Source organism: Pelobates fuscus, chromosome 13, assembly GCF_036172605.1.
Source record: "Pelobates fuscus isolate aPelFus1 chromosome 13, aPelFus1.pri, whole genome shotgun sequence".
In the NCBI taxonomy this organism is placed as follows: Eukaryota; Metazoa; Chordata; class Amphibia; order Anura; family Pelobatidae; genus Pelobates; species Pelobates fuscus.
In genome coordinates, this window is record NC_086329.1 from 61928830 (window position 1) to 61950640 (window position 21811).

The window sequence follows — 21811 nt, forward strand, 5'->3', positions numbered from 1 at the left end:
GAAGTCTTGGATGTGTCTAGCTTTGAATACTAGAACTGAAACTTTCTTGTTTTTGATTGTAAAATTACTCTTGCACAAAAGTTAGTTTGCCTTTTCAATTTATTTCTCTGTGATTCATCATTATAGCAAATACAAGTGCCGGATTTATTCTTAAAATTTTTTATTGATTTGAGAACACTTGCTTTTATATACTCATGATGTTATCAGTACGGCCTATCTGTTTCTACTTCACAAAATAACTGTTTGAGGCTTAAATCTGACACAAAGAGATCAATAAAAGCAGGAATCTTTTTCCACTAGCAGGCAACATTTAATATCAAAAACCGTATATAACTTTTCTCAATAGTTCAAATAAGCTTTAATTAGAATTGTTTTGGTGAAAGTGAAGGGAAACAAGTTGTGAAATAGGTTATATTGGGGGAAATGTATCAAGACTAAACAGCTTTCTATTCTTTTCTTTCTATTGATTTCCATGGTGTTTGCTCCTTATTTAGCTCTTTGCCAGATAATAGCACCTGTCTTTCTTTAATAAATCTCCCCCATTGTGGTTTAATATGATCTATGTAATGTTTAAATCTGCAATGTATTAGTAATGGTTTATACAGCAAGCAATAGGTTTTAGTTTTTCTCATGGCCACATTTTTGTATGTACATCATATATGTATTTTATCAAGCTTGTATAACTGGAGTGAGAAATTAACGTTACAACTTGTATTAAAGGAACACTCTCTAAGTGCCATAACCATAACTACTGCTTCCATTAGCTCTCCTGATCTAAACCTTACTATGCAGGGCTAGCTAATTGGCTGAGAGTGTTAGCTGAGCACTCTTAGCCAATGAGCGCAGCCCTGCAAAACCAGCCTCAGCTGAATGCAGAAGAGGCGAACCCTAGGTAAGTTGTCAGTCAGTTTTAAATGGTTTGACTACTTATACTGGGATGTCGCCGGAGCATCAGAACCACTACAGGGGTGTTCTTTAAAGGACATAATGGTTTATAGTTGATATTCCCGATTTAGCAGAAATTAAAAATTTAACTATTTTATTATATGACTACAGGTAGGTTATATAAAATTAAATTTAGCTATGACAGAAGACTCTAATATGTGTTCCTTAAAACGACATTAATACTTATACATGTGCTGCTATTAATTTAAAAAGCACATTTATAAATGTTTGTATTTATCATTTAAACTTTTGGAATGTTACGACTTTTCCTCCAGAAATGATGCATTTGATTGCAAACTTTTTTATAAAATGTGGGTATTCTTGCAGCAGTAAACTGCATATACTGCACGTCTTTGAACATTTTGCAAGTCTCCTTAGTTTTACATATATATTTTATTTAATTTAAAAGGATTTTATATTTAAGAATTACTGATAAAAAAAAATAAATAAAAGCAATCAAAACACATTTAATTAGGAAATTTCAGTGAACACATGTTACTTGTTTGTTGAAGAATCAAAGCAATCCAAATTTTTTTTTTCCAAGGCTGTTTAGTTGGAAACAAATGGTGTCATATTAATGTACTATTAATTATTAATTATTTAATGTACTAAATAATTACTATTCCAACTTTATTAACTAAATCATGCCTGAGAACGGGACCTTTTGTGCCTGAAAAGCTTCCTGTGCAGTCACAAATTAATATTTGCATCTCTTTAGTGATATGTTTCATCACAAAATTGCTTTTTATTCTTTTTTTTTCAATTTTATTAATATACAGCTAGTCAACAACCATTTCAACAGATTGTATGTTAATTATAGAAATCTGACAGATCACTTGCATAACGTTTGGACAACCCTTATTGTCATTTTATGGCAGCCACTAATATAGTACATCAGTATCTAGAGGCGTTATGGTGCTTTTAATTAAGCAAAATAAAAACGCAATACTACACAAATATTCTTGGTTGTCTAATTAATTTGCAGAAAGAAAAGTTGAAATGTCTCATCCATTTTAGAATAGATTTATTTATTGTATTAATTTATCCACCTTTGTTTGATATATTATAATTCATAATACCTGAAAGTCCACAAATTTGCTGCTAAGCATTATTACTTTATTAAATATACGCATTTCAGTAGACTTCTTATTTCTGACCTAATTTTGCAAGGAGTATAATGGTGCTATATATTGTTTGGGATTTTTTTTCAAAACACAATATCCAACTTTTTGCTTTGATTCCAAAACAAAAATCTTTGTATATCTAACATAATGCATGTAATATTAACATATGTATTATTTTTAATGTTGGATAATTGCAAATTATTGACTGTTTTAAATTTGAAACAAAAAATTGGTTATTAATTAAGAAACAGTATGCTTTTTCAATTGATTTTCTGATGTCCACATATAGCTTCACCGAAAACTGGAGAATTTCAGAGATCATCTTCAAGGCAATGACAAGGGATACTCTCTCCGAGTAAATGTATGATTTAACTCGGCAATTTTGACATTTTTATTTTTATTTCTGTTGACCAGTAAAATTTACGCTGGTACAATATCCATTCACCTTCATCTATCCTGTTGTTTTTCACCGTTTATTTTGTACACCACTTGTTTTTTTTTATTATTTTTTTTTTTTTACCATTATTTATTTATTTTTTAGTTAGCAGGGGTTTCATTTGAATGTGCAGAACATCTGTATTATTTTAATTTAATAATTTTGAGAATGTGTTTTGGAATTTGTGTTTTTGAAAGTTGAAAATCTGGCACTGCTAACCACATGTGATTTATAGTTATAGATTTTGTTCATGAAAATGTAGATATAAACAAAGGCTTAAAAACCGTGTTTGCAAAAAAAAGTCCTTAAATATGTTTTCATGATCAGATTCTTATCTGTGTTGTTTATATGGGATATTTCCTGTTTCTGTGTCTTAGAATTAACTTTTGTATCAAAAGTCTTTTGTCTTCTGTGCAGTTGCCAAAATCCATGAATGGTATGGCTAAATTAGTGCCTCCACCATATTTTACACAAATTCACAAACTATACAATTCAGTATCACTTGTACATGCTGTTTTTGTGTTAGAATAATTGGAATGGCCTTAATATTATTACATGGTATTTGACCACGTTTCTGAATTTATTTTTTTCATTCCGTTTTAGGTTTTTTTTGTGTGTTGAAAAAAGGTTGTGTAAACATCTAGTTTTATTAAAGATGTGTGCAACAATTAAAATCCAATCAAGATGTATTTAAAATATTTTTAATGTATTATAAATGGTACACTTGAAACTAAATGCCAGAGCAGCATTCCGCTCCCTGTGGTAGTGAAAAGGAAATTAATAAACGAATACATGCTGGAGTCTTTGAGCCCTTAGCATGTGATTAGATAGTCAATTGGCTTGAATCATTTGATTTTGTTTTCTTTCTTTTGAGATTGGAGTAAATATTTCCATAGTAATACCAGGGAAGGCATAGCATGTTACCTTTCCTTTTTCTCTATCCTTTTATCTGATGGGTAAAGGACCACTCTAGGCACCCAGACCACTTCAGCTTAATTAAGTGGTCTGGGTGCCAGGTCCAGCTAGGGTTAACCCATTTTTTTTATAAACATAGCAGTTTCAGAGAAACTGCTATGTTTATAAATTGGTTAAGCCTTCCCCCTAATCCTCTAGTGGCTGTCTCATTGACAGCCGCTAGAGGCGCTTGCGTGATTCTCACTGTGAAAATCACAGTGAGAGCACGCAAGCGTCCATAGGAAAGCATTGTAAATGCTTTCCTATGCGACCGGCTGAATGCGCGCTCAGCTCTTGCCGCGCGTGCGCATTCAGCCGACGAGGCGGAGAGGAGGAGGAGGAGGAGGAGGAGGAGGAGGAGGAGGAGGAGGAGAGCTCCCCGCCCAGCGCTGGAAAAAGGTAAGTTTTACCCCTTTTCCCCTTTCCAGAGCCGGGCGGGAGGTGCACCCTGAGGGTGGGGGCACCCTCAGGGCAATCTAGTGCCAGGAAAACGAGTATGTTTTCCTGGCACTAGAGTGGTCCTTTAATAATGTTATTGGGACCAAGAGATGCCATCTGGTACTATATGGAGAATAGACAGCCCTCTGGTCCTGAAGGGGTTTAAAAGGTCAGCAGATCTGTAGTCTCCTGACCCATAGGAGGTTAACTCCTCATTATATGACAGGGTAGGGAAAAGCCCATTCATTGGTTCTAGGAATGTTCTACCCCTTAATAGATTTGTAGGGCTTGCATGCAAAATCCATTGGACTTAATAAAGTTAATGGATCTACCTGTGGCTAGGGTTTTCAAAGCCACAAGCCATTCTCCCCCTACATACACTTTACTGGGAAAGGAGGTAGGAGCTCAGGTTGCAGACACCATTGAAATAGGTAAGAAAAGTTAAGGTGCTAATCAAGGAAGTGTAATCTGAAGTAAGTCCAAGGGACCATATCCAACTGACACGCTGTGTCCCAGCAGAGAATACTCCCCCTGGGCTGAAAAAAACAGATCACTTTTGTGGAGAACTTTTTTCATCTTGAATATTCTTGGAAACCAACAAATTAAAGTGCTTTGAGAGGAAAGTCCAGATAGCACATTACCCTGGGCACCCCATGCCAAGTAAGCTACTCGAGTGCCAGAGTACTGGACATCCTATGGCACTTATTAAATATTAGACGCCAGAAGACCAGACATTTCCTTGCCCTAATAATACATTACTCTTAAGAAGAGGGGAAATATGAACTGATAATTTCAGTTTAATGTACCATACATTTCTTTGTTTTTGTTGTTATTTAAGTGTTCATTTGTAATAAGGTTTATGACTCTCTCGGTGACCCCAGCATGTTTCACATGTACCATTTTACTTTTCAGCATTGTTCTGCTGTCCACTGCGATACAGAAAGTGTTTGTTAGACAGGTGTAGGGTGTCTTGGAAGACTTTTCACCTGGTCAAACTAGATGTAGCATTTACAGCAAAAACAAAAACAAAAAAACTTTTTCAGCCTCTGGACCCACAACTTTAAATAGCAAATCATGTTGGGTTATCTTTGGTTTTCTCTGTAGAGAATTTTTGGGGGGGTTAGAACCTTTCAAGAAATATGCGTTGTGGCAAATTTCCACCAGTTTGTAAATTATATTTGTGGAGTAATTTTGCTACAATGCCAAAGCAGCTAGCAATGCCATTAAGCACAAGTAAATCAATGTGTATGAATTTGCATAGTCTACATTCAAACATATATTATGTTACGGTGCATTCTAGTGACTGCTGGAAATTTAATTAGATGCATGCTGGTCTGCATTCTAAACCTTTTAATTCAATCATAGAAGTTGGTGATAATTTGCTATATTAATAGCATATTATGTCACAATAAAGAGGCTATGTGTTGTAATTGCATTCACCCTCCAGGAGCAAATAAACCAACTGATCTATATGCCACTTAGTTTCATATTCTTTCTAAGTATTAAAATATTATTTTATTAAAGGGGTTTCCTGAGCGTGCTAGAGTGGTCCTATGTCCATCCCTTTTTGAGCAACGTGTCCAAATTTGGGCTGCATTCATTGACTGCCTATGAAGTTTAATCCCTTTATGCTGTGTGTGTTTGTAATATCAATACGTATGTTATATTTTAATGTGTTCTTTAAAAACAAAATAAAACTATCTAATATATAACAGTTTCAGAGTTGAACACATATATTCAGAATTTGCAATACTTGATTATCTCATGTGCTAAGAAGGGATAAATCCCTACAGATCAGTATAACACTGTACACAAAGTTAGATACCACATTTTTGGCAGTGGATATTTAGATTTTGGTATTTGTCCATATGTGCACGTGTATATGTCATTTTTACATCAAATCAATCTTTTACATGCACAAAATGGACTGAATTCATTGCATTTAGTTATTTCCATGATTTTCTATCATTTAACTTCCTGGAAACATTTTTTTCTTCACAATGCAGCTACAATTGTTTTGGCTATTGCATCGCAACATTAACACTAATTCATGGGTGAAATGTGCCAAAATCAACATAGCTATTTATTTTGTGCACAAACCACTAAAATTAGAATACTAAATATTTAGAATATGTTAAATAGATTTCATAGCTGAAGACTGTTGCTACAAATCCATTGTGTGTGTATATAAATATATAAATATAAAATAAATACAAGTATTGATACATTTGTTTTCAGGTTTCTAGTATGTGCTCCAGTTAAAGTGTCTTGATTGTCATTGTTATATATTTTTTTTTGTTTTTGCACTCTGCTTTAGTATGATAAACTAAAAAGTAAGAGCTGGATTTTAGCCTATGTATCAAAACAAACATTTTTCAATATGTTCGCCTACAATAACATGGCATTCTCTGTATTTACTGAAAAACGAAGTTAAAATAAATTAAAATACATTATGCATACAATATACAGTACATGGCACAGAATATAACCAAATCATTAGCGGTCAGTAATGTCTGAATAAACTCTTTTCTTTTAGTGGCATCTTTTAAAAAAAAAAATGCTACTCTATATCAAGAATGAAGCTCAAACCATGCATATATTTGCAGTAGTGACACATTTTCCTTTGAGTGACCATATTCCCTTATTCACCAGCACCAAAATCACTGCAGCTTACTGTAGTGGTTATGGTGTATGGAGGCTGTGAGGTGAAGTCCAGTGTTTGTAGGAATTTCCCTTGCACACCATCTCTGCTTGGGATGTCATGAGGAAGTTTCACTTCTTTGTCATCTATCCAAAATATTGTACGTTCTGTGAAATGTCAGGATTCAACCTCCCAATGTATCAATTTGACAGCAATTTCTCCATGTGTCAGTTTGTTAGCACCACAATTCCACTGTGCTGGAAGGGATTCAGCTAGCTCTTTGCTGTTGCTGTACACTGCAGTATATTAATGATCATGTCTGATCGGTGCATGGCAGGAACACAGAATACAACATTTTGGACAGATAATGAGAAGTAAGTATAATCATGACGACCAAGCAGAGGGTTGTACTGCGTAAATACTTATTTTGCAAACACTGTATTTGAGGAACTGCACCCCACAGCCTCTTTGCACCATAAGCCTACAATATAACCTAGCAGTCATGGTGCTTTGAGTGTCCTTTTATCTCTATATTTTACTTTTTGTTGTTTGTTCAGTTCTTGGAGAATTGCGTGATTATAAGCAACGTCACTGTAAATAAATTATTACTGTATATGTACATACTTACGTGTGTGCACTTGTAGATGTGTTTAGCCATGTATACTATCTTTGTCACCAGTAAGATCAAATTTTAAGTGTCTTGTCTGTTATTCGAAATGAACCCCCTGCTATTGTGTTACTTCTGGAACCATATTTACAGAATTACTTCTGAAACTTTTTTGTTGACTCCATTCCTTTTTTAACAGTGTTTTCTTTTCCCTCACTGCACAACCAGGCTCGGCTTCCTTCCTGCTCATCCACCTATAGTGTTTCGGAGGTATACTTGCACGTGTTTTGTTTTTGTTTTGTTTTTTTTGTTGGGTTTTTGTTTTGTTTTGTTTTTATTTTTTCCCTGTTCTTTCTTTCCTCTCACATAGTTCACACACTCCACCATCACCTCCACCGTGTGTTTGCCTTGAATTGTGCACAAGTGGGGAAAAAAACCCAGTATGAAGGAAAAAAAGACTTGCATGCGTTTTCTTGCACTCGTGACATTGTTTGAATTTCACTGTGATTGTCTGTAATTATCACATTGTAGACCCATCTCAGAACTGCACAGAGATTATCACCTGATAAATAGTGTAGCTATTGAGAGGGCAAGGAAATATACCTCAATGCAACAATTTAAGCTATTATTGATGTTTATGTACTAATTTAAGATACATATTCATTAACATATATTTAGTATCCCTATTTTATTCACAGAGTGATAGACTCATTGATGATTAAGCTTCATACACTCAATTGATGTAATCTTAAAGGAATACTCCAAGCATCACAATCCTGCAGCATGCTGTAATGATTATGGTGCCAAGGTGCCCTGGCAACTCCAATTGTAAGTAGTCAACCTGTATTAGAATGCATTGAAATCATACCTGTGGTCTTCCGGACTTTGCTCCCAGTCTTCACTACTTCCAACAGTCTGCCATAATCTCATGTTTAGGAATTTCCATTAGCTCTATTGAGGTAAGCATTGCATTGCAGGGATAGCTCATAAAATGAGCCTGTCCGCTATTAGCTTTCAACCAATGAGTTGAGCCCTGCCCTGTTTGGCTTAGCCTCAGGCACACTGTTGGAAGTAGTGGAGGCGGGAAGCAGCACACAGTAGACCCCAAGTACCATTCTAAAAAATTTCTAAAATAGTGTAACTACTTACAACGGGAAGAACCAGGGCAGGAATGGCACAATAGCCACTGCAACATGTTGCAGTGGTTATGGTGACTGGAGTGTTCACAGGAAACACTATTAAAAAAAACTAAGTTTTTTTTTTAGTTTTTTTTTTTTAAATAGTAATTATATGAAGTTGAAAAAACGAATTATACATAATGACGACCAAAACCCTGCTTGGGGTATTAACTGAAAAAAGTTTTTGCTGCCTCTTGCTGTTCTTTTAAATACAGTCTGACCTTACTTTGCTTCCTTTTAAGTGGTCCTGCTTTTCCATTGAAGACACTCAAGGCAAATCATTTCTCTCTCCTTCAAATATTTGTTTATTGAGTTGAGTATTGAGTAATTTGTTTTGGTAGATCTTATTTAAAAAATATTATTTAGATCAGCACATTAATTTTTATTGTCAAAGTGTAAATCAATACTGACAAATTTTGTTTTCCCAGTGTAGTTTTTACTAAGTAGCTGTCACTTGTAAAGGCAAGTATAGTATAGGGACTAATAAAGTATTTAAAAAGTTGGGCAGACTAGATGGGCTGAATGGTTCTTATCTGCCGTCACAGTATGTTTCTATGTTACAGAAAAGTGTACAGGTTCATGCACAATAGGCTGCTTAGAATCTTGAAAACTCCCCCCTAATATAAATGAATGTCTGCTCATTCAGTCAATAAAGAATAAAAAATGGGGTAGAGGGGAGTGAAGGTTGTAGAGAAAGTTAACAAATGTAACATTTGATAAAATAGGAAAACAAAGCATTGCTAATACTAGATTCTAATCTGTAAAGAACCCAAGCAAGAAGTTAGAAGTAGGCACAGTAATATAATTAAAAATAATTTGATTATAAAAATAAACATTGGATTAAATTAAAAAGGTAGTCGATCTGTAAGAAACAGACATCACATTTATAGCAGGAACATTTTATCCCAGCTTAGAGACCACCACAGCTGCAGCAAGCTTTCTAGACAGGTGATCCCTGAACATGCATCTCACTAGGAGCAGGGGAGTGCATTAAAGAGACACCTCTCTTTACAAACAAATCACTGTTTAGTAGATATACCCAGAATGAAAACCTGTATGCATTTAAATATATATATTTTTCATTTCATTGTGGTGTATCTAAAAACAGCTTGCAAAAGTTGTAGTTTGTTCTGCCTTTGCAATCCAGTCCCTTCTAAACCCATCCAGACTTTCTGTGGCGGTCCAATAACAGACTTCCTAATGCTGATCAATGAGGAGTCTTTGCAAGGCAGGTGCTCTGAACAATTGCTGCCTCATGAGTTGAGCTCTACTGAGCTAACCAAACCTGGAAGTAACAGGACCAATTGTCTGCTTAAAAGCCAAGTGGTTGTAATCAGGTTAATTTCTAAATCTGATAGGACACACTCTTCACACATAAAGCTTGTCAGTAAGCTAAAGTGCTTTAGGAGTCTGGAGTGTCCCTTTAAGCTTGAAAGACAGTTGAGGGCATCGATAGCTGTTGCATTATATGAGGCTAGAAGACTGTGATGTGGTTGCCAAAAGAATGGGATATCATATTTTTGAAGGGTAGTTGTTGCTATAGAAAACCACCTACTATAGAGTTGCATTTCATTGGTTAGGTCCTGTTCAATGTGGTACACTGTGATGAACTTTTAAGCAGCTTTTATTGTAGCAATAAAATATATAAAATATAAAATGAGGTAAAGCAATAAGTCCTATGCGTTTCATCCCCAAAATGGGACTACCTCAGGGACCACAGAGTTAAAAATATCAAGAATAATAATGCAAAAAATACAGCCTACCTGCTCCCATCCACAAGTTCCTTTAAATAGGGCTAATCCCCAAAGTCCATTGATGATACAGTGGGCACCTTATTTTCTCCAGATTCCATTGGCCAATTACGTTCCATAAATCACTTGTTTCTTAGTTGTGATCACATTTCCTCTTTCGCAGCTGTTTATCATTGACCTGCCGGTGAAGAAAATGGAAGTGCTTTCCAATACGCACTTACGTGCGGTTCCACTGATGACTTCCCAGTTCGTAAAAGTTAAAATAGCCAAGTGTATTACCTATGAAAGAGAGATCACCCACTGGTGGTTGCCATGGTAAATTCCCATCAAAATAACTTACACAAATAAAAGGACAACTCCTGTTTGTATAAAATGAGTGTGTCATTAACTGACTTGCAATTCAACAGCATTTAATTTAGATGACCGTGCAATGCTTTAGTTTTTTAATAAAGTGCATGAAAAAGCATGAACCCAACCAAGGTGATACATATTATAACTTAATTAAGTGACAAATGCATAAATAAGCGCTAAAAGAAAACAAATGATATAATAATATCTTACAACCCCTATATCAAATGTTTTAGATTAATAACTCAAATAAGATAAAATATATATATATTAATGAAATTCTGTTAAATTGCAGGTCAGTTAATGCCACTCTCTCTTAGCAGACGGAGTTTTTTCATTTTATACAAGCAGGAGTTGTCCTTTTAATTGTGGAAGTTATTTTGATGTAAATTTACCTTGGCGACCACCAGGGGGTGATCACACTTTCATAGGTAATACACTTGGCTCCACAATGGAACGCATGTTATCAGTGGAATGCACATCCATTTTCTTCACCTGCCTTTTTTCCCATGTAAAGGTTGTTGATAGTTTGTTAGCAACTGGAGCCATATTATAAAACCAGATTATTTAGGATTGCTGCTTTGAGGGAAGCAAAGTATTAATGAGTAATATTAACTGACATACATTTTCTGATCTGTGTGCCAGAAATGTATAATCAAAAATTAGATTTGTTGTTTGAGAGCTAGTCAAAAACTACCAAAAAGTTAAACACATGTTCTGTATAGCAATGTTACTTTTATTACTCAACAGGCATTCCAAATAATAGATGTAATGTATCAATAATGAGGTTAACTGCTCAAATTTGTGTTATTTTGATGCCAATATGTGCCTTGCACTGCTTAAAGCTGCATTGTCACCGTCTGGAAACATTGCAAAATGTCCTCTTCAGCTCAGGAGCCGACATCACTGCTGTATTCCTGCGTATGTGCGAGACAGCAACATTGGGGTCTATTAATTATCCAGCGAGACTGCGGGATCCTCCTTAGATAAAGCCAATTCCCTGCAGCCGTCACGGATGATGGCTGGGGGGATTGACACTTCTAGACCGTGGTAGTTCCGCCCAGTGTCTAGAAGTGTCAGGCATAGGAGAAATACTGAGACAAAGTACTTTCTCTTGACGGTGTTAGAATTTCAGTGGAATTCCAACACAGTCAATGTGTGTATTTCATACATATTCTATCTTTATGAAATGATAATTTTTTTAAGAGAGATAAAAGTTCCAGAAGATCGGGTTGTCCCCACAGTTAGCATAATAATATGCCATATAGTATATAATGGCCTTGATACATCATCACTCATTTTAAGTTGCTAATTCTTGAACCAGTTTTTATCACTGCAATTTTAGACACTGAAATAGAAACTTATGTTATTCATATACTGTCCCTTCCAATACAGTGTCATATTAATATTTACAGAATATTAATAGGTTTAATGCCTACTTAATTTAAACCACTGGCCACCTCTTTTCCAAATCTTGCAGTTGGAATCAAAATCCATCTACTATATTTTCTCTGGATACTTGGATAGTTTATTTCACACGCATATCAAGATATGCATGCTGTTGTGCTTAGTAAAATATAATATATCTGGTTATTGAACACATCCTACACAAAAAAAAAAAAATATGAAACGGGCAATGACAACATGCTACACACAGTACCACAACTAAATTTACAAAAAGCCATTGATTAGCACTGACATTTAAATCTAACATATTAACATATTTCCGAACAATAATAATTTAAGTTTTGATGAATTTTTACTGATATACTTTTTAATGGTGTCCTTGTTTTGGCTACAAACTTATTACATATTTGAATTTATATTTTGTTTAACTATAGGGTTTGACAGCTATAAGAGTAATGAATTACCAGGTCAAACATCACTGTACTAGTATAATGGATTCTGCATGAACGCATGGCTAGATATTAAATGACCCAGTACATAAAAGGTATGGGATATCTTTTAGTGGACCATGAATATTGAGTTAGATGAACATAAAATGCTTGTGTTCTGTAAAGGTGGCAGAAGTAGATTGCTTGTGTGTCCATGTAGATAGATGTTTGTGTGCTGTATAGACACTTTATCATGCAGCCGTTGAGCAGAATTTTTAATGTATTTTTTTTTAAATAAATGTTAAATGATATATATATATATATATTTATATACATGGACACACAAGCAATATATATATACATACACATAAATAATTGGTGTCCATGGAAGTGAATGGTTACAACTTGTCATTTGTAAATGTAGAGAAATTTAGTGTCGTAAGTATGTATTATGTTTTGAATTAAAAAATTTGAATAAAAATAAAAAAAGTAGTAAATAATCACCCTTAAAGGTTGGACATATATCTTTTGGAAGAGTTTTGTGAATTAAGAACAGCGCTTCCTTAATTTTAGCACCCCCAAATTCCTAACTTAACATGTTTGTGATTGGTTGTGCTGTTTTTTTTTTTGTTTTATTGTTTTTGGTTTGGTATATTTTATTCTAATTTGCATGCATTGCCAGTCAACATCAGACAAAGCTTGCAAATGAGTTATCCAATGCAATGGCATACGCAAGGCACATGTGTGCGTACAGCACTGCTGTAGAGAATTCTGAATGTTCATGCACCATTATTTATTTGGATTTCATAACTGTAGTGCCTGTTTTCCTATATTTGAACTGAAAGAAGAACAACAAATAATTTCAGTTCTTTAACTGATGAAAATATTGGTCCTCTTAGATTAACTGTTGTTAATAAAATTGTTGTTGATCATGTTTTCATTTGTTCTTCTACTTAGTGTAGTAATGTAATTACTATGAATGTTATGTGTGTGTGTGTGTTTATGTGTTTGTATGTATGTATTATGTATGTATATATATATATTTATATATATATATATTTTTGGAATTCAGTTAGTATTTTATATATATTGTATATACTAATAAACAAGTGTGATTTTAAAAATTTAAGTTACCAGGACAGAAGACCGGCTTAAAGGCAAAATTATCATTTAGAATTGAGACACAGATATGTAGACTGAGAAGATCGTCGAGGAATTGGGCCAAACTTTTTATGCCGACTAAAAAGTCAAGTCTTCTTGCATCTGAAAAATGTAGGCGTTTATGTAAGGGAACCTTCATTTTTCTTTAACAAGTCATGGAATAATCATAGGAAAATATATTTCTAGACCTGCATAAGCAAAGGCCAATGCTTAGGATATTTTTGCCTAATTAACTACTGCACGAAAGAGGATGAAACGGCTGAAATAATACCTCCTGGAAGGATTGTCAAGTAAAATCTAAGTTTGTCCTTTGTCGACCAGAGGTAAGTTATATGAGTGGATCCACCATTATTGAACCCCATGGTCTCTCAGAACTGCAGCTGTCACCTCAACTGAAGAGTCTGAGATTAGTCCTAGTAGACATGGAAAATCAGATTGTCAAAGAGACAGCAGCTAGGGTAGGACAGCCGTCCCGCAGAGGAGATAACTGAAATCTATAGGAAAATACAAGGATGCAGTAGAGGTCTTGTAGATCGGATACACATATTTAGGCATTGGTGCCTTTCTGAAGCAAAACGGGAGGCCTCCATAGAAATCTGCAATGCAGATATAATCCTCTGGGATATCTGCTATGCATGCATTTTAATCACACTGCTAGAGTAGCAGGACTCCATGGTTAGTTCTGCTCACACTAACCAACCTTCCATCACCTAAGACATCTTGTTGGAGGTGTGGGAGGCAATTTGTTACATTTCTAGAGTGATTAGTCTCGACCGCACCAAAGCATCTTATTAGGTTACTCTACAGGTTATTCAGCTTTCCAATAAACCTTTATTTAAACTCAAGTATAGAATTTAACACATCTTTTACTTTCCTCAACCGAGTGGGACACACCATATCCAGCAGAATAGATGTCCCAGGCTCATCCATTGAACAGTCACCAAATGAGCTGTTATTAAGTGGGACTGTTGGCACTATCTTGGTTTCCTGAATTGCAAAATGGTTGCAGCTATTTTGGCAATAAAGTTTTGAAATTTGGTTTTGCAACCCTTATAGGTTGCTTTTGTTTTCTCCCAAAATGCATTGCATTCATATATTAATTGAGTCTTATATGACACTTGCCTACCTAGCCACTTAATGTATCCGGATTATTTTGTATAAATGCAACATACTGTACGGACTGTATTATTGTTATTGATTTTAATGTACCATAGTTCTGGAAAATGTTGAAAAAAAATGACAAACACGAACAGGATTTTTTATACCCCTTAGAGCAGGATTGGGCAACCTTCTGCACTCCAGATGATGTAGACTACATCTCCACTACCTTAATGGATAATTCATAACTAGATTACAGAAAAGTGAACCCAACAAAGAAGCGGTGCAATTTGAGCAACTTCAGTTAGCAGCTCTTTATGCTCTATTCTAAGGGAACATTCCCACAACCAAAAGGATTTGAGCTCATTAAAGTTGTTATAGAGGCTCAAATGCCTGAGTGCTGTCTTATCTGCACGGGTTAAACTAATTTACAATGGTTTAGACCTGAGGTTGGTACTGAGGTACCTGGCACATCTGCATCCTGCTTCACACTGCAGCATCAGGAAGGTTTGCTGGGTGGCCGGTCATAGAGCATCAGCTGAAACTTTCATTCGATCGCTGGCCACTTATTGACAGAGTGTCCACTGTTACTCTAAGTGGGCAGCCAATTTCTTTCAGCTGCCTAACTGACAACTTAGCTTTTTCTTTTTTTGAGAGATACAGCAATTTTACACATGTAGGCAATTTAAAGCTTCTCTCAGAGCCCAAGGTGCTCCATCACTTTTCTAACCATGCAAGGTTCTTACAGTGCTAACTGTAACTGTGACATTTATTTGAAATATGGGATGCGTAGTTAAGAAATTAGTATAAAATATAATTTTTTAATTTTTGCCTCTTTTCAGTCTCATTATATATGATCCAGCTTTCCATCTCCCAGCCTCCTTCCTAAATTACGCTGCTTGTCTATATTTACCCTTCCATCCATTTTCTTCCTAGTTTCCCTGTTCTTTTCAATATTTACTACTATCTCCACCCTCTACTTACGATTTTTTGAACCACCCTTACCATTTGTGGTGCCTATGGGGTAAGAAGAACTCCAAAGCCTCAACTCCCTAACCCCATGTTTCTTATACACTTACACACATTCAGCAATAAGTACACAAGCAAAGATATACACTTAAAGTCATACCTAGACACACTGGGGCAGTCACTCACAGACTCCCACTAGCACAAAGACACCGACAGTCAACTGCAAACACGTATTGTTGCCCCCACCACCGCTGTCCCTCTTGTTCCCTGATGCCTGGGAAGGTGATTGGAGGGGATCCTGGCAGCTCTCCCTGATGTCCTTTGTGATGGATGAGAGTTGTGTGTGGTGGCTGTTTGTGTGTGATGGTAGTTCTACGCGGTTGTATTTTGTGTGGGGTTTTGGCTACACAAAAATATTCTTTATTCCAATTTTGGCCCATTAGTCAGCCCTCTTTGCTTTTGAGAAGCAGAAAGGATAATATCATTATAAAGCACAGCAAAACCACTGCGAGATTTTGAAAGTACACTAATTATTTATGCTATGTTTTGCTAGTTACTTCTTCAAGAATAACTAATTTGAAAGGAAGGTTATTACAAGAAGACCTTTTCCCTGAAGTCACTGCGTTCATTCACAAGATTTGTGTTTAAAGTAGCACTTCGAGCATCCATTATGGTGCCTGGAGTGCACTCCGGCACTTTATAGATGAAGTGACTGACGCCTGGAGGACTGCAAGTAAGGTCAAAGGCTGATTTGGTTATGTTGCTTGAGTGTCCCTTTAACTTTAATAGCTGTGGTCAAATTAATACAGTATACAAGTTCAGAAATGGCAGATTCATTCTAAAGTCAGGCCAAATTTTATAGCAATTTTTAGTTACAGTGATGGTGTAACAGATCCCCTATACTCCATCTGAGTATATCTGATATACGTCTCCCAGCTCCCAAATAAACCAGTGATCAGAGCCCTTGCTTACAAAAACATCAGCCAAGACTTAATGAAGGGTACAACAGGAATGACTGCCGTTTATTTTGTCACACATGGTTTTACAGGCAACAGACCCCTATATGGGGTCTCCAACACAAACAGGGGTTTCAGTCCCAAACAGGGGTTTCAGTCCCAAAAAGCTGATGGAGGAGGGACAAAGCAGCTGGTTTAAACTGGGCTGGCAGTGTCCCTCGGACACGCCCTGCTCGGACAGGAAAAGAAAGGGGGAATGGGGAGAGGCACAGACAAGCAATACATTTCAGTCTATAGAGCTGCTGCCCCCCTCCCTTTGTTGACCCACAGCTGCATATACAGACACACACACACTGCTCTATGTAGAATACAGGCACCCAACACAGCGACATCTAGACACATGGAAAACGCAGGCCAAACAAATCAGGCCATCCATCACATATCCCACCATAGAAATAGACAGACCTGTGGACAGACCCACGACGGGCCTGCAACACAGTCCAAGTCCTTGATGTCCATTGTGACAAGTGAGTGGGTACATATGGGTATGGCACTCAGTGGCGGTGGTTCGTCACATATCTCCACCTTGTCCACCTCTGACAGCCACAGCATGACCCACACGGGTCAGCTAGCCGGACACATAGTGGACACATAGTGATTGCCATGCCCGTAACAGCACTTGTCCCCAGCCAGCCCCTACAGTCCTGGAGTCTGGCCCTGGCCAGCTTTGCACCCTGCACCCTCCTAGGTACAGGGTGACTTAGACATAAGGTGCCTTGAGCCAGGGAGGCCCTTCCGCCCACGCTCCGGTACACATGGGCCTCTTAGCCCGTAACACCCCTCACCCAAACAAGCGTGCCCTCCCGACCATTCCATCACCTGTGTCTCTGCAGTTTTCCCGGCTTCCTGAAGATCTTGTGAGTTGTCTGCTGAGCCTGTCGCAGCTCTGCTTCCCGTGAATCGCTGGGGTCGTGGCTGGCCTCTGGGAAGGAGAGCCAGGTGTGCTCTACCCCTGGATCTCACTCAGCTGCTAGGGGGCGTGACCCGTTGTCTCCGTTCCCTGAACCTCACACTGCCGCTGGGGAACGAAACCTGTTGTCTCCGTTCCCAGGACCCCACATTGCCACTTGGTAGTGAGACCGACCGTCTCCACTCCCAGTGATGCTTGCCGCTGCTGGAGAGAAGGAACGAAAATCTCCTCTCCCTGAAACTCTGCTACTGGGGAGAGAGACCGGTTGTCTCCTCACTCTGCATGATACACTGCTGTTGAGGAGTGAGACCAGTTGTCTCCACTCCCAGTGATGCCTGCTGCTGCTGGGGAGAGGGATCCAAAATCTCTCTCCCTGTGACTCTGTCTGCCGCTGGGGAGAGAGACTGCCGCTGGGGAGAGAGACTCCCTGCCTGATACCCTGCAGCTGGGGAGCTAGACCGACCGTCTCTACTCCCTGTACCGCTGCCTGGTGCTGGGTAGTGAGACCGACCATCTCCACTTCCAGTCATTCAGTCTTCCGCTGGGGATAGAGACCAGGCATCTCCTCTCCCTGCTTGGTACACTGCCACTGGGGAGTGAGATTGACGGTCTCTACTCCCTGTACCACTGCCTGGTGCTGGGTAGTGGGACCGACAATCTCCACTCCCAGTGATTCCGTCTGCCGCTGGGGGGAGAGACCGGTTGTCTCCTCTCCCTGCCTGGTACATTGCCGCTGGGGAGTGAGATCGACCGTCTATACTCCCTGTACAGCTGCCTGGTGCTGGTTAGTGAGACCAACCATCTCTACTCCCAGTGATTCCGTCTGCTGCTGAGGAGAGAGACCGGATGTCTCCTCTCCCTGCCTGGTACACTGCCGCTGGGGAGCGAGACCGACCGTCTCTCTCCCTATACCGCTGCCTGGTGCTGGGTAGTGGGACCAACCATCTCCACTCCCAGTGATTCCATTTGCCACTGGGGAGAGAGACCGTTTGTCTCCTCTCCCTGCCTGGTACACTGCAGCTAGGAAGCGAGACAGACCGTCTCTACGCCCTGTAACTCTGCCTGGTGATGGGCAGTGGGACCGGCCATCTCCACTCCCTGGGATGCTTACTGCTGCTGGGGAGAGGGACCGAAAATCTCCTCTCCCAGGGTTAACCAGCTTATTCCTTGCTCTGCATCATGGGCCCGCTGCTGGACAGAGTCTATTATGTTTTGGTAGTCTTGCTTCAGTTCCCATTCAGTAGCGACCAGACGGTGATATCTGGTCCCAGGTCTGTAGCATTAGGGAGCTCCAGTGCGTTCAACGGTATTCCCAGATGTACCAATACCGAGTCTCCTTCGTGCTGCCGAAGTCACTCTCCGTCTCCAACGCCTCCCATAGTAAGCCCAACACCTCCCATAGTAAGCCTCCTTGAGCTTTGGACTGCTCCAGGGCCTTGTGCAAGAGATCTCGCCGTACGCTTTCTTTCCAGGCCAGCTCCTCCTCGGCTGAAACAGAGCCATGCCCCTGGGCCAGTGCACCTTGTAATCTCATTTGGAACTCTTCCTCATGGGGACGCTGCCCGGAGGCTAGCTTGCTTCATCTCGAGTTCCTCTTTAGACAGGGACTCTGCTGCTGGGGAAGAAATCCCCTATACTCTGGCTGAGTATATCCGTTATACGTCTCCCAGCTCCCAAGTAAACCAGTGATCAGAGCCCTTGGTTATCCAAACATCAGCCGAGACTTGATGATGGGTACAACAGGAATGACTGCCGTTTATTTTGTCACACATGGTTTTACAGGTACAGACCCCTACATGGGGTCTCCAACAAAAAACAATATGGGTTTCAATCACAAGAAGCTGATGGAGGAGAGACAAATCAGCTAGTTCCAATTGGGCTGGCAGTGCCTCGGACACACCCTGCGAGGACAGGAAGGGGGAGAGGCACAGACAAGCAATACATTTCAGTCTATAGAGCTGATGCCACCCCCCCCCCCCCCTTGTTGACCCGTAGCTGCATATACAGACACACACACTGCTCTATGTAGAATACAGGCACCCAACACAGGGACATCGAGACACATGTAAAACAGTCACAAAAATGGTGCAGCAAGCTTGTGGCCCACGCCAAACAAATCAGGCCATCCATCACATATCTCCCCCCATACAAATGGACAGACCTGTTCTCTAGACCCACAATGGGCCTGCAACAAGTTGGTTGGAACGCACCCCCCTTAAGTCCACAGTCCAAGTCCTTGGGTTCATTGTGACTAGACAAGTGAGTGGGTACATGTGGGTATGGCACTCAGTGAAGGCGGTTCGTCACAAATGGCATAACAGAATATTTATATAGATCAAGAAACAGTGTAGCACAAGGTCAACTATTTTAATGGATCAGGAGTTGATTACTATGAATTATTTTGATTTAGCCTACATCAGAATTAGTAAGATAAAAATACCCACTACCTGTCAACAGTATGTAGACCAGATCAGAAAACAAATCTCCAGGATCAAAAGAGAGTCTACAAAATATAGAAATGCAGTACAACAATCCATCTCCTTACACAGAAAAGTAATCTCAACATAATAATCATCACAAAAATAATATTCTTAATGCCGAATACAGGTGCCTGCGGCGTACCCCCTCTTACCACCGTAGAGATGAGAGCCGAAGATTCCCAAGGACCCCCATTAATTGTTAAAACAGAGAGAACTGAACTGTGGGACAATGCCAGGGAGACTCTAGGCACCATAACCACTTCAATTAGATGAAGTTATCGGTGACTCTAGGCACCAAACAATTTTAATTAAATTAAGTATTTATGGTGCTTAGAGCATCCCTTTAAATTGATTCCAGGACTTTATAATGAAAGATCAAAAACAAGAAATGAGCACATTCAGCAGCACCAGAAATATATGCATGCACACACATTTATTTATTTATTGATTTATTTTTTAAGCACACTCTAATATGTAGGTGCTGACAGCCATTATTCTCAGCCTCCGCCTCAGTCACATTTTTAAAGAATGCATTGTATTATCATTTCAAAGGGTTAATAATGCACAGTTTTGTTGTGGGTAGATAGTTGATATGTGGTTTTGTGATGAGTGAGCATTTAAAAGCCATATATCTGTCAGTGAAAACCCCATTTAAGTCTGTTTTAGAAACAAAAGACTTTGTAGACCTCATGGTTTGTGTTTCTGTGTATACTCAAATTAGGTAGTATACCATTGCTACAGAGTACACACAGTAGAAGGTAGGTTTACCATGTTTGGTATTGTATATGGGTTTATATACAGGTGATACTCGAAAAATTAGAATATCGTGCAAAAGTTAATTTATTTCAGTAATGCAACGTAAAAGGGGAAACTATATATATATGAGATAGACGCATTACATGCAAAGCAAGATAGTTCAAGCCGTGATTTGTCATAAGTGCTATAATTATGGTTTACAGCTCATGAAAACCCCAAATCCACAATCTCAGTAAATTAGAATATTACATGCAATCAATAAAAGGAGTGTACATAGAACAATATCGGACCTCTGAAAAGTATGGACTCAGTACTTGGTTTGGGCCCCTTTTGCAGCAATTACTGCCTCATGCCTCGTGTCATGGAAGCTATCAGCCTGTGGCACTGCTGAGGTGTTATGGAAGACCAGGATGCTTCAATAGCGACCTTCAACTTTTCTGCATTGTTCGGTCTCATGTCTCTCATCTTTCTCTTGGCAATCAGGCGAGTTTGCTGGCCAATCAAGCACAGTAATCCCACGGCCATTGAACCAGGCTTTGGTGGGCATTTTCCTGCTGGAAAATGAAGTCAGCGTCCCCATAAAGCTAGTCAGCAGAAGGAAGCATGAAGTGCTCCAAAATCTCTTGGTAGACGGCTGCGGTGACCCTGGACTTAATGAAGCACAGTGGACCAACACCAGCAGATGGCATGGCTCCCCAAATCAACACAGACTGTGGAAACTTTACACTGGACTTCAAGCAACTTGCAGTGTGTGCCTCTCCATTCTTCCTCCAGACTCTGGGTCCTTGGTTTCCAAATGAGATGCAAAAGTTGCTCTCATCAGAAAAGAGGACTTTGGACCACTGAGCAACAGACCAGGTCTGTTTTTCTTTAGCCCAGGTAAGACACTTCTGATGTTATTTGTTGTTCAGGAGCGACTTAACAAGAGGAATATGACATCTGAAGCCCATGTCCAGGATCCGTCTGTGTGTGGTGGCTCTTGATGCACTGACTCCAGCCTCAGTCCACTCTTTGTGAAAGTCCCCAACACTTTTGAATGGCCTTTTTCCTGACAATCATCTCCAGGTTTCGGTCAACCCTGCTGCCTGTGCACCTTTTTCTTCCACACTTTTCCCTTCCACATAACGTTCTATTAATGTGCTTTGATACAGCACTTTGGGAACA

At 38.9% G+C, this 21811-nt stretch overlaps 1 protein-coding gene across 26 annotated transcripts in view; it reads left to right on the forward strand.

Annotated features, from left to right (window-relative positions):
• Positions 1-21811, forward strand: part of GPHN (gephyrin) — a 417472-nt gene that overhangs the window by 310167 nt on the left and 85494 nt on the right. For 15 of the 26 annotated variants that reach the window (XM_063439077.1, XM_063439080.1, XM_063439078.1 and 12 more), the window contains 2 exons: positions 2359-2430; positions 7374-7415. The exons of 3 other annotated variants lie outside the window; for them this stretch is intronic. In XM_063439077.1, coding sequence (XP_063295147.1) covers positions 2359-2430; positions 7374-7415 — 114 coding nt within the window. The remainder of the gene's footprint in view (positions 1-2358; positions 2431-7373; positions 7416-21811) is intronic. 8 more of the 26 variants (XM_063439081.1, XM_063439092.1, XM_063439089.1 and 5 more) reach the window with 1 other exon arrangement.